Source organism: Oncorhynchus masou, chromosome 4, assembly GCF_036934945.1.
Source record: "Oncorhynchus masou masou isolate Uvic2021 chromosome 4, UVic_Omas_1.1, whole genome shotgun sequence".
Taxonomy (NCBI): domain Eukaryota; kingdom Metazoa; phylum Chordata; class Actinopteri; order Salmoniformes; family Salmonidae; genus Oncorhynchus; species Oncorhynchus masou.
The window spans coordinates 9,848,266-9,860,425 of NC_088215.1; the positions used below are offsets into that span (position 1 = coordinate 9,848,266).

A 12,160-nucleotide genomic window follows, 5' to 3' on the forward strand; every position below is an offset into this window, starting at 1 on the left:
AAAAGAACAGATCAAATTTTAATTAAACAACTCTTTATGCATCGTGCCAATGTACTGTCTGTACTGTCTGTAGCCCTGGGATAACATTTTAGGCATAGATATGTACACCCACATGATCATATTATTCTAGCATTATCACAGAGTAGCATATGTTCTGCTGTGAAAAACATTGTCTGTTTCACCCAGCACTATATTTTGTAAGCTTGGTCGTGATCATACAAAAATATTTTATCTTAATGTCTAATTGGCTTTAAAACTTATTCAGGATCGGTGTCCCATCCACAAAATTGTTGAGCTAACATAGGCTAATGCGATTAGCATAAGGTTATAAGTAAAAAGATTTCCCAGGACATAGACATATCTGATATTGGCAGAAAGCTTAAATTCTTGTTAATCTAACTGCACTGTCCAATTTACATTAGCTATTACAGTGAAAGAATACCATGCTATTGATTGAGGAGAGGGCACAATTTTAACATGAAAAGTTATTAATAAACAAATTATGCATATTTGGGCAGTCTTGATACAACATTTTGAACAGAAATGCAATGGTTCATTGGGTCAGTCAAAAACCTTGCAAATGCACTGTTGCCATCTAGTCGCCAAAAGCTAAATTGCGCCTGGGCTGGAATAATACATTATGGACCTTCTCTTGCATGGTACATATAAAATACAAAAAAAATCATGTTTTTTTCTTTGTGTTATCTTTTACCAGATCTAATGTGTTGAGGGTTGGATCCTTATTAAGAAGTTAAGAAAAATAAGTAAAAAATTGAAAATAAAAAATAAAATTAACGTGTACAAGTAGGTAGTGTTAAAGTGACCATGCAAAGATTATAAACAGAGAGTAGCTGCAGCATAAAAGAGAGGTCTGGGTAGCCATTTGATTAGCTGTTCAGGAGTGTTATGGCTTGCAGGTAAAAGCTGTTAAGATGCTTTTGGACCTAGAATTGGCGCTCTGGTACCGCTTGCCGTGCTATAGCAGAGAGAACACTCTATAACTAGGGTGGCTGGAGTCTGACAACTTTTAGGACCTTCCTCTGACACCGCCTGGCATAGACGTCCTGGATGGCAGGAAGCTTGGCCCAAGTGATGTACTGGGCCGTACGCACTACCCTCTGTAGTGCCTTGAGGTCTGACGCAAAGCAGTTGCCATAGCAGGCAGTGATGCAACCCGTCAGGATGCTCTCGATGGTGCAGCTGTAGAACCTGTTGAGGATCTGAGGACTCATGCCGAATCTGTTCAGTCTCCTGAGGAGGAATAGGTTTTGCCGTGCCCTGTTCACGACTGTCTTAGTGTGTTTGGACCATGATAGTTTGATGTGGACACCAAGGAACTTGAAGTTCTCAACCTGCTCCACTACAGCTCCGTCGATGAGAATCACATAAAGAATTTGCGATAGTAACATTTTTAAATCGTTTTGTTAGTCAAATTAAAAAGCCCAATGAATACTCGCCTTTGTGTAATGATTTAAATCCCACCGCTTAAGGGACATTTATTTTGAAGGCACATATAAATAACAACTGCACGAGGACAGACAACAACTGACAGGCTGACACACACTTCACAGGTGTAAATAGTACTTACCGCATGGCACCGACAGAGATGGTTGCCTCGCTTCGAGTTCTTAGGAAACTATGCAGTATTTTGTTTTTTTATGTATTATTTCTTACATTGTTACCCCAGGAAATCGTAAGTCTTATTACATACAGCCGGGAAGAACTATTGGATATAAGAGCAACGTCAACTTACTAACATTACGACCAGGAATACGACTTCCGAAGCGAATCCTCTGTTCGGTCCACCACCCAGGACAATGGAGCTAATTCCAGTAGGCGATCCAAAACATCGACTTCGCAGAAGGGGCAGACGAAGCGGTCACCTGGCGAGGCTCCATAGACGTGCACATCGCACACAGCTCCAGAGTACACTACTAGCCAATGTCCAGTCTCTTGACAACAAGGTAGACGAAATTCGAGGGTTGTCTTCCAGAGAGACATCCGAGATTGTAACATTCTCTGTTTCACGGAAACATGGATCTTTTGGGATATGTTGTTGGAATCGGTTCAGCCACCAGGCTTCTCCATGCATCGCACCGACAGAGATAAACACCTCTCTGGGAAAAGGAAGGGCGGAGGTGAGTGCTTTATGATTAACGACTCATGGTGTAATCATAGCAACATACAGGAACTCAAGTCCTTCAGCTCACCTGGTCTAGAATTCCCTACTATCAAGTGCCGGCCATTTTACCTACCAAGAAAATTCTCATCAGTTAAAATCACAGCTGTGTACATTCCCCCTCAAGCAGACACCAAGATGGCCATCAAGGAACTTCACTGGACTATACTGCAAACTGGAATCCATATATCCTGAGGATGCATTTATAGTAGCTGGGGATTTTAACAAAGCAAATTTACCTAAATTCTTCCAGCATATTGATTGCGCTACGCGCATGCGCAATACCCTCGACCACTGCTACTCTAACTTCCACGATGCATACAAAGCCCTCCCCCTCTCTCCCTTCGGAAAATCTGACCACAACACCATCTTGCTCCTTCTGCCTTATAGGCAGAAACTCAAACAGGATGTACCAGTGACGAGAACCATTCAATGCTGGTCCGACCAATCGGATGCCACGCTTCAAGATTGTTTTGATCACGCGGACTGGAATATGTTCTGGTCAGCCTCAGAGAACAACATTGACCAATACGCTGACTCGGTGAATGAGTTTATAAAGAAGTGCATTGAAGATGTGGTTTCCACTGTGACTATCAAAACCTACCCTAACCAGAAACCGTGGATGGATGGCGGAATTTGCTCAAAACTGAAAGAGCAATCCACTGCATTTAACAATGGAAAGAGGTCTGGGAATATGTCTGAATATATACAGTGTAGCTATTCCCTCTGCAAGGCAATCAAACAAGGGAAATGCCAGTACAGTGACAAGGTGGATTCGCAATTCAACGGCTCAGACACGAGACGTATGTGGCAGGGTCTACAGGAAATAACGGACAACAAAAAATTATTCCAGCCAAGTCTCGGACACCGACGTTATGCTTCCAGACAAACTAAACACCTTCTTTGCCCACTTTGAGGATAATACAGTGCCACCGTTGTGGCCCGATAACAAGGACTGCGCGCCCACCCCCCCTCCTCCGTGGCTGACGTGAGTAAAACATTTAATTGTGTTAACCCTCTAAAGCTGCAAGCCCAGGCATCCCTAGCCGCATCCTCAAAGCATGCACAGACCAGCTGGCTGGTGTGTTTACGAACATATTCAATCACTCCCTATCTCAGTCTGTTGTCCCCACATTCTTCAAGATGGCTACCATTGTTCCTTTACCCAAGAAGACAAAGATAACTAAACTAAATTAATCCCACCCCGTAGCACTCACTTCTGTCATCATGAAGTGCTTTGAGAGACTAGCCAAGGATCATATCACCTCCACCTTACCGGCTACCCTAGACCCACTTCAGTTTGCATATTGCCCCAACAGGTCAACAGACAATGCAATTGCCATCACACTGCACACTTCCCTATCCCATCTGGACAAAAGGAATACCTATGTAAGAATGCTGTTTATTGACTACAGTTCAGCATTCAACACCATAGTACCCTCCAAGCTCATCATCAAGCTGGAGTCCCTGGGTCTCAAACCCGCCCTGTGGAATTGGGTCCTGGACTTTCTGACTGGCTGCCCCCAGGTGGTGAAGATAAGAAACAACATCACCACTTCGCTGACCCTCAACACTGGAGCCCCACAAGGGTGCGTGCTCAGCCCTCTCCTGTACTCTCTGTTCACTCACAACTGCATGGTCATTCATGCCTCCAACTCAATCATCAAGTTTGCAGACGACACAACAGTAGTGGGCTTGATTATCAACAACAATGAGACTCCTCCTACAGGGAGGAGTTGAGGGCACTCGGAGTGTGGTGTCAGGAAAACAACCTCTCCCTCAACTTCAATAAAACAAAGGAGATGATCGTGGACTTCAGGAAACAGCAGAGGGCGCACCTCCACATCCACATCGAAGGGACAGTACTGGAGAAGGTGGAAAGTTTTAAGTTCCTCGGCATACACATCACAGACAAACTGAAATGGTCTACCCACACAGACAGAGTGGTGAAAAAGGCACAACAGTGCCTCTTCAACCTCAGAAGGCTGAAGAAATTTGGCTTGTCACCCAAAACCCTGACAAACTTTTACAGGTGCACAATCGAGAGCATCCTGTTGAGCTGTATCACAGCCTGGTACGGCAACTGCACCGTCCTCAACCGCAAGGATCTCCAGAGCGTCCCCGGGGCAAACTACCTGCCCTCCATGACACCTATAGCACCCAATATCACAGGAAGGTCAAAAATTTCAAAAATGAACCACCCGAGCCATGACCTGTTCACACCATTACCATCCAGAAGGCGAGGTCAGTACAGGTGCGTGAAGTAGACAATGATTGTAGGGTGTTCCAGCAAGAGTGAACATCAAAATATTTCTTTATTGAGGTATCAGGGAAAGCTGTGTGCTTAGTGTGTCTTGAAAGACTACAACTTGTCCCGACACTTCAAGACGAAGCATGCAGAAAAATAGGAATATGTCTTCAGAGCAGAAGGCAAGAGAGTTACTCTCTCAGTTGCAAAAGCAGCAAGGACTTTTCACAAAACTGCATTCAGCAAACGACGGAATTGCAAGAGCTAGCTATGTACTATCCCACAAAATTAATAAACAAAGCAATCCTTTCGCTGAGGGCAAATTCATGAAATTATGTTTACTTGACTCTGCAGTTGTTGATATTCTTACGAGCCATAACCCCAGACTTTGAAATTACAGAGGGGCTTGCTTCAGTGCAGTCAATGAAGAGCACAACCACAGAGAAATAATTATTGGAGGAGGATAAGTGTGTGGCAAAGCTGGGACTGAATTTTGAAAAGTTACCCGTGTGACCACTGATGGGTGCCCAAACAGTCACTAAAGTGGTAAACTTCAATTGTTTGTCTCACCGTTGGAAGAGACAGAGTCGGGTCATACCCTACCACACAAATGTGAGATGGCTGAGTTTGGGGAAGGTGCTATAAAGGGTGTGGGACCTGAAGTCAGAGATTGCTGAGTTTTAGCAAATGAAAGGAAAATATGTGGAACTGTTACGCGGTGTGGAATAGGGAAACCCAAGAGCAGACTCAGATGAGGAGACTGGGATGAAGTAACCAAAGTATTTATTGAAACACAGGGGGAAGATGGAGTGCAGGTCAGGGGAAGCTTGGGCGGGTTGCAGGAAACCAGGTGTAGAGGCTGAGGCTGGAGAGAGAGGGGCTGGGACAGGGTAAGCAGGTCCGGAGGGGAATCCAGGACAGAGTAGCAGGATGATGAGACATTGGACTGGAGACAGGGACCAGAGTCAGAGCTGGCGGAACTGTAGCGGAGAACAAAACAGCATCAGGCAAGGAAAACAGGCACAACAGGATCTAAATAGAAACAAACGGCTAGAACCGTAGACTGACTGAGCAGAGATTACAATCTAGCAGCGGGGAAGTGGCAGGGCTGGGTATTTGTAGAGGTCTTGATTATGGAACAGGTTGCAGCTGGTGAGATCTGCTCTGACTCCAGCACACCTGTCTCCACCCACACAATCACACACACGCACAGAGAGAGAGAGAGAGTACTGGGGGAGTGGCGGCAGGTCAAGGAGACACAGGATGAGAAGTAGAGGGCGTTGCAGGAGCAGATGAGACATCAACTGCAAGATAAAGAATGGTTGGCAAATTTTGGCTTCACCGTGGACATCATGGCACTCATGAATGAACTGAATTCCAAACTACAAGGGAAGGAAGGGTCTTTTTGCAAATTTGATGTACAGCCTTGTCAAAGCCTTCAAGGGAAAATTACTCCTCCTGACCCGTCAAGTAGAAGCCAACAATCTCACCCACCTTCCGACACTACTAGTCTGTTCCCTATCAGATGACCAGTGGGAGAAGTATACACCACTGCTGCGTGCTTTGAATGGTGAGTTTTCTTGTCGTTTTGAGGATTTCAAAGTGTTGGAAAATTACATGCTGTTGGTTTCCTCTCCTTTCACCTTCAGTGTGGATAACGCTCCCACTGACCTGCAACTTGAGCTTATCGATCATCAGTCTGATGCGGTGATTGGAGAACTATTCAAAGCAATGTCACTGACAAGGTTCTATGCATCTCTCGATGAACAAAACCTTCCAAAGATTAGGAGTCATAATCAGAAGTTGTTTGTACAGTTTGGGTCAGCCTATGTACACTACTGTTCAAAACTTTGGGGTCACTTAGAAATGTCCTTGTTTTTGAAAGAAAAACACGTTTTTTTGTCCATTAAAATAACATCAAATTCATCAGAAATACAGTGTAGACATTATTAATGTTGTAAATGACAAGTGTAGCTGGAACTGGCGGATTTTTTAATGGAATATCTACATCGGCGTACATAGGCTCATTATCAGCAACCATCACTCCTGTGTTCCAATGGTACGTTGTGTTAGCTAATCCAAGTTTATCATTTTTACAGGCTAATTGATCATTAGTAAACCATTTTGCAATTATGTTCGCTCAATTTGATGTTATTTAATGGACAAAAAAATAGCTTTTCTTTCAAAAACAAGGACATTTCTAAGTGACCCCAAACTTTTCAACAGTAGTGTATGTGACCAAACATTTTCAGTGAAAAAATACAAGTCAAGGCACAGATCATCTCTTACTGACTCTCACCTCTCAGCAATTCTACGCATAGCGACGTCAGAAACTATATCTGACTTCACTGCTCTAGTCAATGCCCATCAGAAACTTCACTCCTCACACTGATTGAGTAGTTTAAAGGTAATGTTGAGCTCTCTTTCTTTTGTTTTTGTGCATACCCTTTAACAAGAGTTCTGTCCGTGGTGCTGAATGCACAGTGTACTTTTTCTTCCTTGTAGTTCATTGCATGTTTAATAATGGAAATACCTACCAATAGGAGAACATGGTTGTGGTTTATTTCTGTGCATGTTAAAAAAGTTACGTAAGTAGCATATCTGGACGTGATTTACAGTAGATATATCTGTCAACACAGTCATACAGATGATATATAATCCTGTAATATAATTCTGGCCCGCAAAGGCAAAAATATATTCTAATGTGGCCCTCCATGGAAGAATTTGCCCAGACCTGGTTTAGCCGAAGTTATTCATTATTCAGATCTGACTCCTGACCCCTTTACATAGACCTACATGGTAGTTATGACAGAGACAACCCAGAATGTCAAGTAATAATTTGTCAAGACAACCATCAATAAAGATTATGTGGTTAAATGAGAATGGACTGTGTGGTTTTACTTGTTTCAGAGACAGATTACAAGAATGTCTGAGTATGGATGCCATAGCAGATACATTTTGTGTTCTCATTTCAAATTAATTGTTTACATCATTCAACCAAAACATGGTGTACAGCTCTGCAGCTGACTCCACAAACACCCCCATACAGTACATAACTCTGAACCTAATGCTTAACATTTTTGGAGTTTGATTAATTGAGATTGAATTGTATAATTTTGCTGACAACTTGAATTCAAATTTCAACATACATTTAATGCCAAGTATTAAACTCAGTACAATTGATTGTCATTATTACACTATTCAAGATCATAATGACACATGTACTTTCTCAAGACCATAGATTTGGCCTCATGTGAGAGTCAGATGTATGGGAGCACGCCAGATCGGATAAATCAAGTTGAAAGACACAGAAGACAGAATGATGGTGCCAGCAAGTCAGAGCATCTTTATTACATTGACAATTGGGGTCTGTTGTTGGTGTTCCATCCAGATGTAGTAGAATGTGTTGTTCTGGAGGTGTTAACCATAGAAATAGTATTACCAGAAAATAAATCCCCATTCAAGTCAATGATCCGAGGGGCTTTAGCCATTCTAGAAAGAATAGGAGGATGGTATGCACATCTTAAACTAGAGTTAACCAGAGCTGGCCTCAACAAACAATGTTATTTATCTGACAAATACTTTTAATAAGTTGAAACATTGTATTTTAGGTTGCATGAATTAAGCACTGGGGAACAGCAATATTCTATGTGCTGGCCTCTCATTTCATATACCCATTCTAGTAATTATATTTCTATGGGGTTAACCCGTTGCTTGCTGCAATGCTCGCTGCATGTGTGGGACCTTATGTGGTGTGTTTGGTTCCACTTGAGGAAACAACCTTGCCATCCACCATTTCCTCTGTGACGATCACCACCTTGCCTTTGGTGGAGGACCTGGGGCCGGAGCTGGAGGAGCTGTGGACAGATTTCGAGGAGCTGAGGCCGAGGCTGTGAGGAAGGGAAACCCATGGTTAGCATAGTTAGCATCTATGATCATAATAAGTATCTATTAAAGGTCAAACACCAGTAGATTCATGTCAAAAGTAACAATGGCTCATATTAAGGTCAACTTCAAAAGAACATTGTTTATAAAGTCAAATGTTGAAGGAAACATTCATTCATTTTCACTTGTTTCAAGGACCCTTGTCACCCCTCTTCCCATCCTGCCTTACCCGCTAGCCTCTCCGTCCAGCAGCCTCCTGTACTCAGCGATCTCCATCTCCAGGCGTGTCTTGATGTCCAGCAGCATCTTGTACTCCTGACCCTGGCGTTCCATGTCGCTGCGGAGAGACACTAGCTGCTCCTCCAGACTAGTCACTTGGTTCTGGAGGTGTCCCAGCTGCATGGAGAAACGGCCCTCCGTCTCCGCCAGCGTGTTCTCCAGGGAGCCTTTCTATTGGCCGGGAAGGATAGAGATGATGGGTCAAAAACTGTGATAGTTGGTTGGGATTTTGAAATGTTTAAAGTCATACTGAAAAAGTTAGCTCTGGAAATTGAATGTGTAGGCAGGTAGAGGTTAGCTATAGTAATGGAGTGGTGCCTGGCTATAGCAACTTGTGTTAGAGACCAGGTGAAAGTGAGATACTTGAGGGATGGTAGAAAATGGTGAGAGTCAATTGTTGATTATTGAAGAAAGTTGTAGAAAGTTGTGGACCTTGGTCAGATGTTAGTAATTACATCTCACCATGCTGAGCTGGGACTGCAGTTCGATTTCCAGGCCCTGAAGTGTGCGACGGATCTCTGAGATCTCTGACTTGGAGGTCTGGAGAACCTCTGTGCTGGATGCCACCTCCTTGTTCAACGTCTCTGTCTGTAAATCAGTGGTCAATCATCACAGGAACAAGCAACATTACCAACTAAAGGTAAAGGAACATCTACAGCATGAACATAGTTTAGAGGTTCTAGAGGTTCTACCTTGGTCTGGAACCAGGACTCCAGGTCACGCTGGTTCTTGGCACTAACGGACTCGTACTGCTCACGGATCTCAGCCATGACTCTGGACAGGTCCTGCTGTGGTGCTGCGTCCACCTCCACGTTGATCTGTCCAGTCATCTGTGACCTCATGGCCAGCAGCTCCTGTGGAGAAACACATAGGGGTGAGCTGCCCTCTGTCTTCATTATACATTTGAACACCATTGCTTGATACAGATGTGCTTGAAAGCCAGCAATGGTGTTCTAGTGGAGACCCATAGCAGGTTGACATGGTCAATAGATGTAATACATTAAGGGACTGTATGGATATGTTCCATCAGCCCACACCCACCTCCTCATGGTTCTTCTTGAGATAGATGAGCTCCTCCTTCAGCCCCTCGATCTGCATCTCCAGGTCAGATCTGGCCATGGTCATCTCGTCCAGCATCCTCTTCATCCCGGCGATGTCCGCCTCCACTGACTGACGCATGGCCAGCTCGTTCTCATACCTGAGAGATAGAGAGAGCTTAGGTCAAAGAACTGCCTGAATGTGTTTCTCTGTGGGAATAGCAGGGGGGTTATAGATTCTAGAATTCCATTTAGTTTTGGGAAAATAACAGAAAGTAACACCAGGCTTCTGATATGTCTGTTGGGAGGGTGTGGTTATTGTGGAGGTGAAGGGTAATATCATTTAGCGTCCTTTTTTATAGATTCAACACAAAATTCTGTAAAAAGCGGTATGAGGATTTTTACAGATTTGGGGTTATTCCATTTGGTATTTGGAATGTACCAGCAGTGTACTGTATCTGTGGATGGTGTTGGATATACTTACTTGGTTCTGAAGTCGTCTGCAGCGAGCTTTGCGTTGTCGATGTTCAGATAGATGCCCCCATTCAAGCAAGTGGCAGCCTGGATCTGAGAGGTGGAGGATGGCAAAACATTTCAGGATGGGGCATGCAAGGAATTTCCCACTAATGCAGTACGCACAAACTGTGATACCACACTGTAATCATTGAGTTCTGAGTTTCAGCTGCACTGTAAATCATTTACATTACATTTAAGTCATTTGGCAGACGCTCTTATCCAGAGCGACTTACAAATTGGTGAATTCACCTTATGACAACCTTTTGTCTTTGTGAACATTGTAAAGCATGACACAAATAAACTTATTGAAACTATTGCAATCGCCTAGGGGCTCTTAAGAGACAGGAAGGATTGGATTCAATGATCTGCCTTATTTCCAATACTTCAGCTGCAAATATGTATACTGTCTTTGCATCTATCTTTGGTGCAATATCTTGGTTGAATCAATTATAACAAATGTGTATCATTTCGCAAATCATATTCATATCACTCTTAGCATCTTGTTGGAATACAAGCTGATGACATGTGTAACATGTATCTGTACTCTCTAACAAAGCATAACATTGTCACTCTGCAGACATTACCATGTTTTGACATGCTGAGATGTCATTATTTAGTTATTTTGCTATCAAGGACACGTCTCGTACCTTGTCCTGAAGGTCGACAATAGTAGCGTAGAAGCGAGAGTAGTCGCGAGCGCTGGGGGACGTCTTGCTCTCCATGAACTGACGGATCTTCAGCTCCAGCTCGGCGTTGGCCGCCTCCAGAGAGCGCACCTTCTCCAAGTAGTTGGACAGGCGGTCGTTCAGGTTCTGCATTGTGGCCTTCTCGTTGGCAGACACATGGAGGTCGGCTCCACCGCCACCACCACCCCCTCCCATGCCGAAACCATAACCGCCACCACCACCTCCTCCGCCGGAACCAAACGAGGAACTAGAGATGCGCACCCCAGAGCCTCCTGCACCTCCATACACACTGCCGGCCCTCATGGCCATGACGCGGCCTCCTCCACCACCACCACCACCCATCGAGGAGAAGCGGGAGGAGCCCATACCCATTCCACCTCCACCTCCAGACCTCATGGACATGGTGCCACCTCCACCTCCACCACTGCTGTAGGACATGCTAGATCTGGAGAAGGACATGGCTGCTTAGAAGGAGTCTGCCTGCCTGGGATGAAGAGGAGAGAGAATGTGGTGCCTGGCCCAGCCACTGTTCCCTTTATATTCTGCACAGGGCTTAAGGTGGGAAGGAGGTTGGGAGGAGGACACCGGTCGGGGAGGCAGAAGGGAGGAGCAGAGAAGGGAGGAATACAGGGAGGTATTACCTCATGCAGAGCAGGGCAGGGCAGGGCAGGGCTCCTCCACCCACTTTGACACCCTGCGGGCAGATGCTAGCATGCAGAAGGAGATGGAAGAGGATAGATAGATATGTACTTGGTGTGAATATTGAAAATATACCATTGTCGTGCAACTCCACCCTCCCTCATCTCACTCTATAGAGGGTGTCTGCCTGCACAAACATATAAAATTGCACACAACCATAAACAGATGGATTGCCCCCCCCATAATAGCGTCTGGTTGAAAGCATAGACAAACCTGCTTCTATTATCCCCAGGTAGGTCAGTCAGTCAGTCAACACACACAGTTTAACTTTGACAGGTGAGCTTTGCCATGACACACAGAATGGCTATTTACCTGAACCTGTTATGTTACTAAGACAACAAGTTGCAAAGAAACTTCACCGTACAAGATGATCTTTCGCTTGACACCCAGACAACATTCTCCCCGAACAGACCTGTCTTTGTCTCACATACTGGTATCTTGCAAGAACATCTCCTGTCCTTTTCATTAAACGCAACAGTCCATTGTTCCTTGGTAGTTTTTTGGATTTCATGCACAGACTCAGGTACCATTGCTTTAAGTTCCACTCAACTTTATGCATGTTCAATCTATTGTAAGAGTCTGTAGGACCGACAAAAGTACCACTTTATAGTCCCTATGGGATGAGTCATTA

The 12,160-nt window shown here is 44.4% G+C and overlaps 1 protein-coding gene across 1 annotated transcript; it reads right to left on the reverse strand.

Moving 5' to 3' along the window:
* Positions 1–7,747: 7,747 nt before the first annotated feature.
* Positions 7,748–11,372, reverse strand: LOC135523413 (keratin, type I cytoskeletal 13-like). The gene is made up of 7 exons (XM_064950068.1): positions 10,792–11,372; positions 10,113–10,195; positions 9,633–9,789; positions 9,284–9,445; positions 9,054–9,179; positions 8,542–8,762; positions 7,748–8,317 (listed from the first exon to the last, which is right to left on the reverse strand). The coding sequence occupies exons 1-7, from the start codon at positions 11,287–11,289 to the stop codon at positions 8,173–8,175; spliced, it is 1,392 nt and encodes a 463-aa protein (XP_064806140.1). The 5' UTR covers positions 11,290–11,372; the 3' UTR covers positions 7,748–8,172.
* Positions 11,373–12,160: the final 788 nt, after the last annotated feature.

What these genes read in the sequence shown, in the direction of transcription:
- LOC135523413 (XM_064950068.1), bottom strand. Translation starts at nt 11,289, where the DNA reads ATGTCCTTCTCCAGATCTAGCATGTCCTACAGCAGTGGTGGAGGTGGA. An exon ending in GCAGACGACTTCAGAACCAA is followed by an intron (nt 9,790 to 10,112) that starts GTAAGTATATCC and finishes TCTATCTCTCAG; the next exon opens with GTATGAGAACGAGCTGGCCA. An exon ending in CTGGACGGAGAGGCTAGCGG is followed by an intron (nt 8,318 to 8,541) that starts GTAAGGCAGGAT and finishes CCTTCCTCACAG; the next exon opens with CCTCGGCCTCAGCTCCTCGA.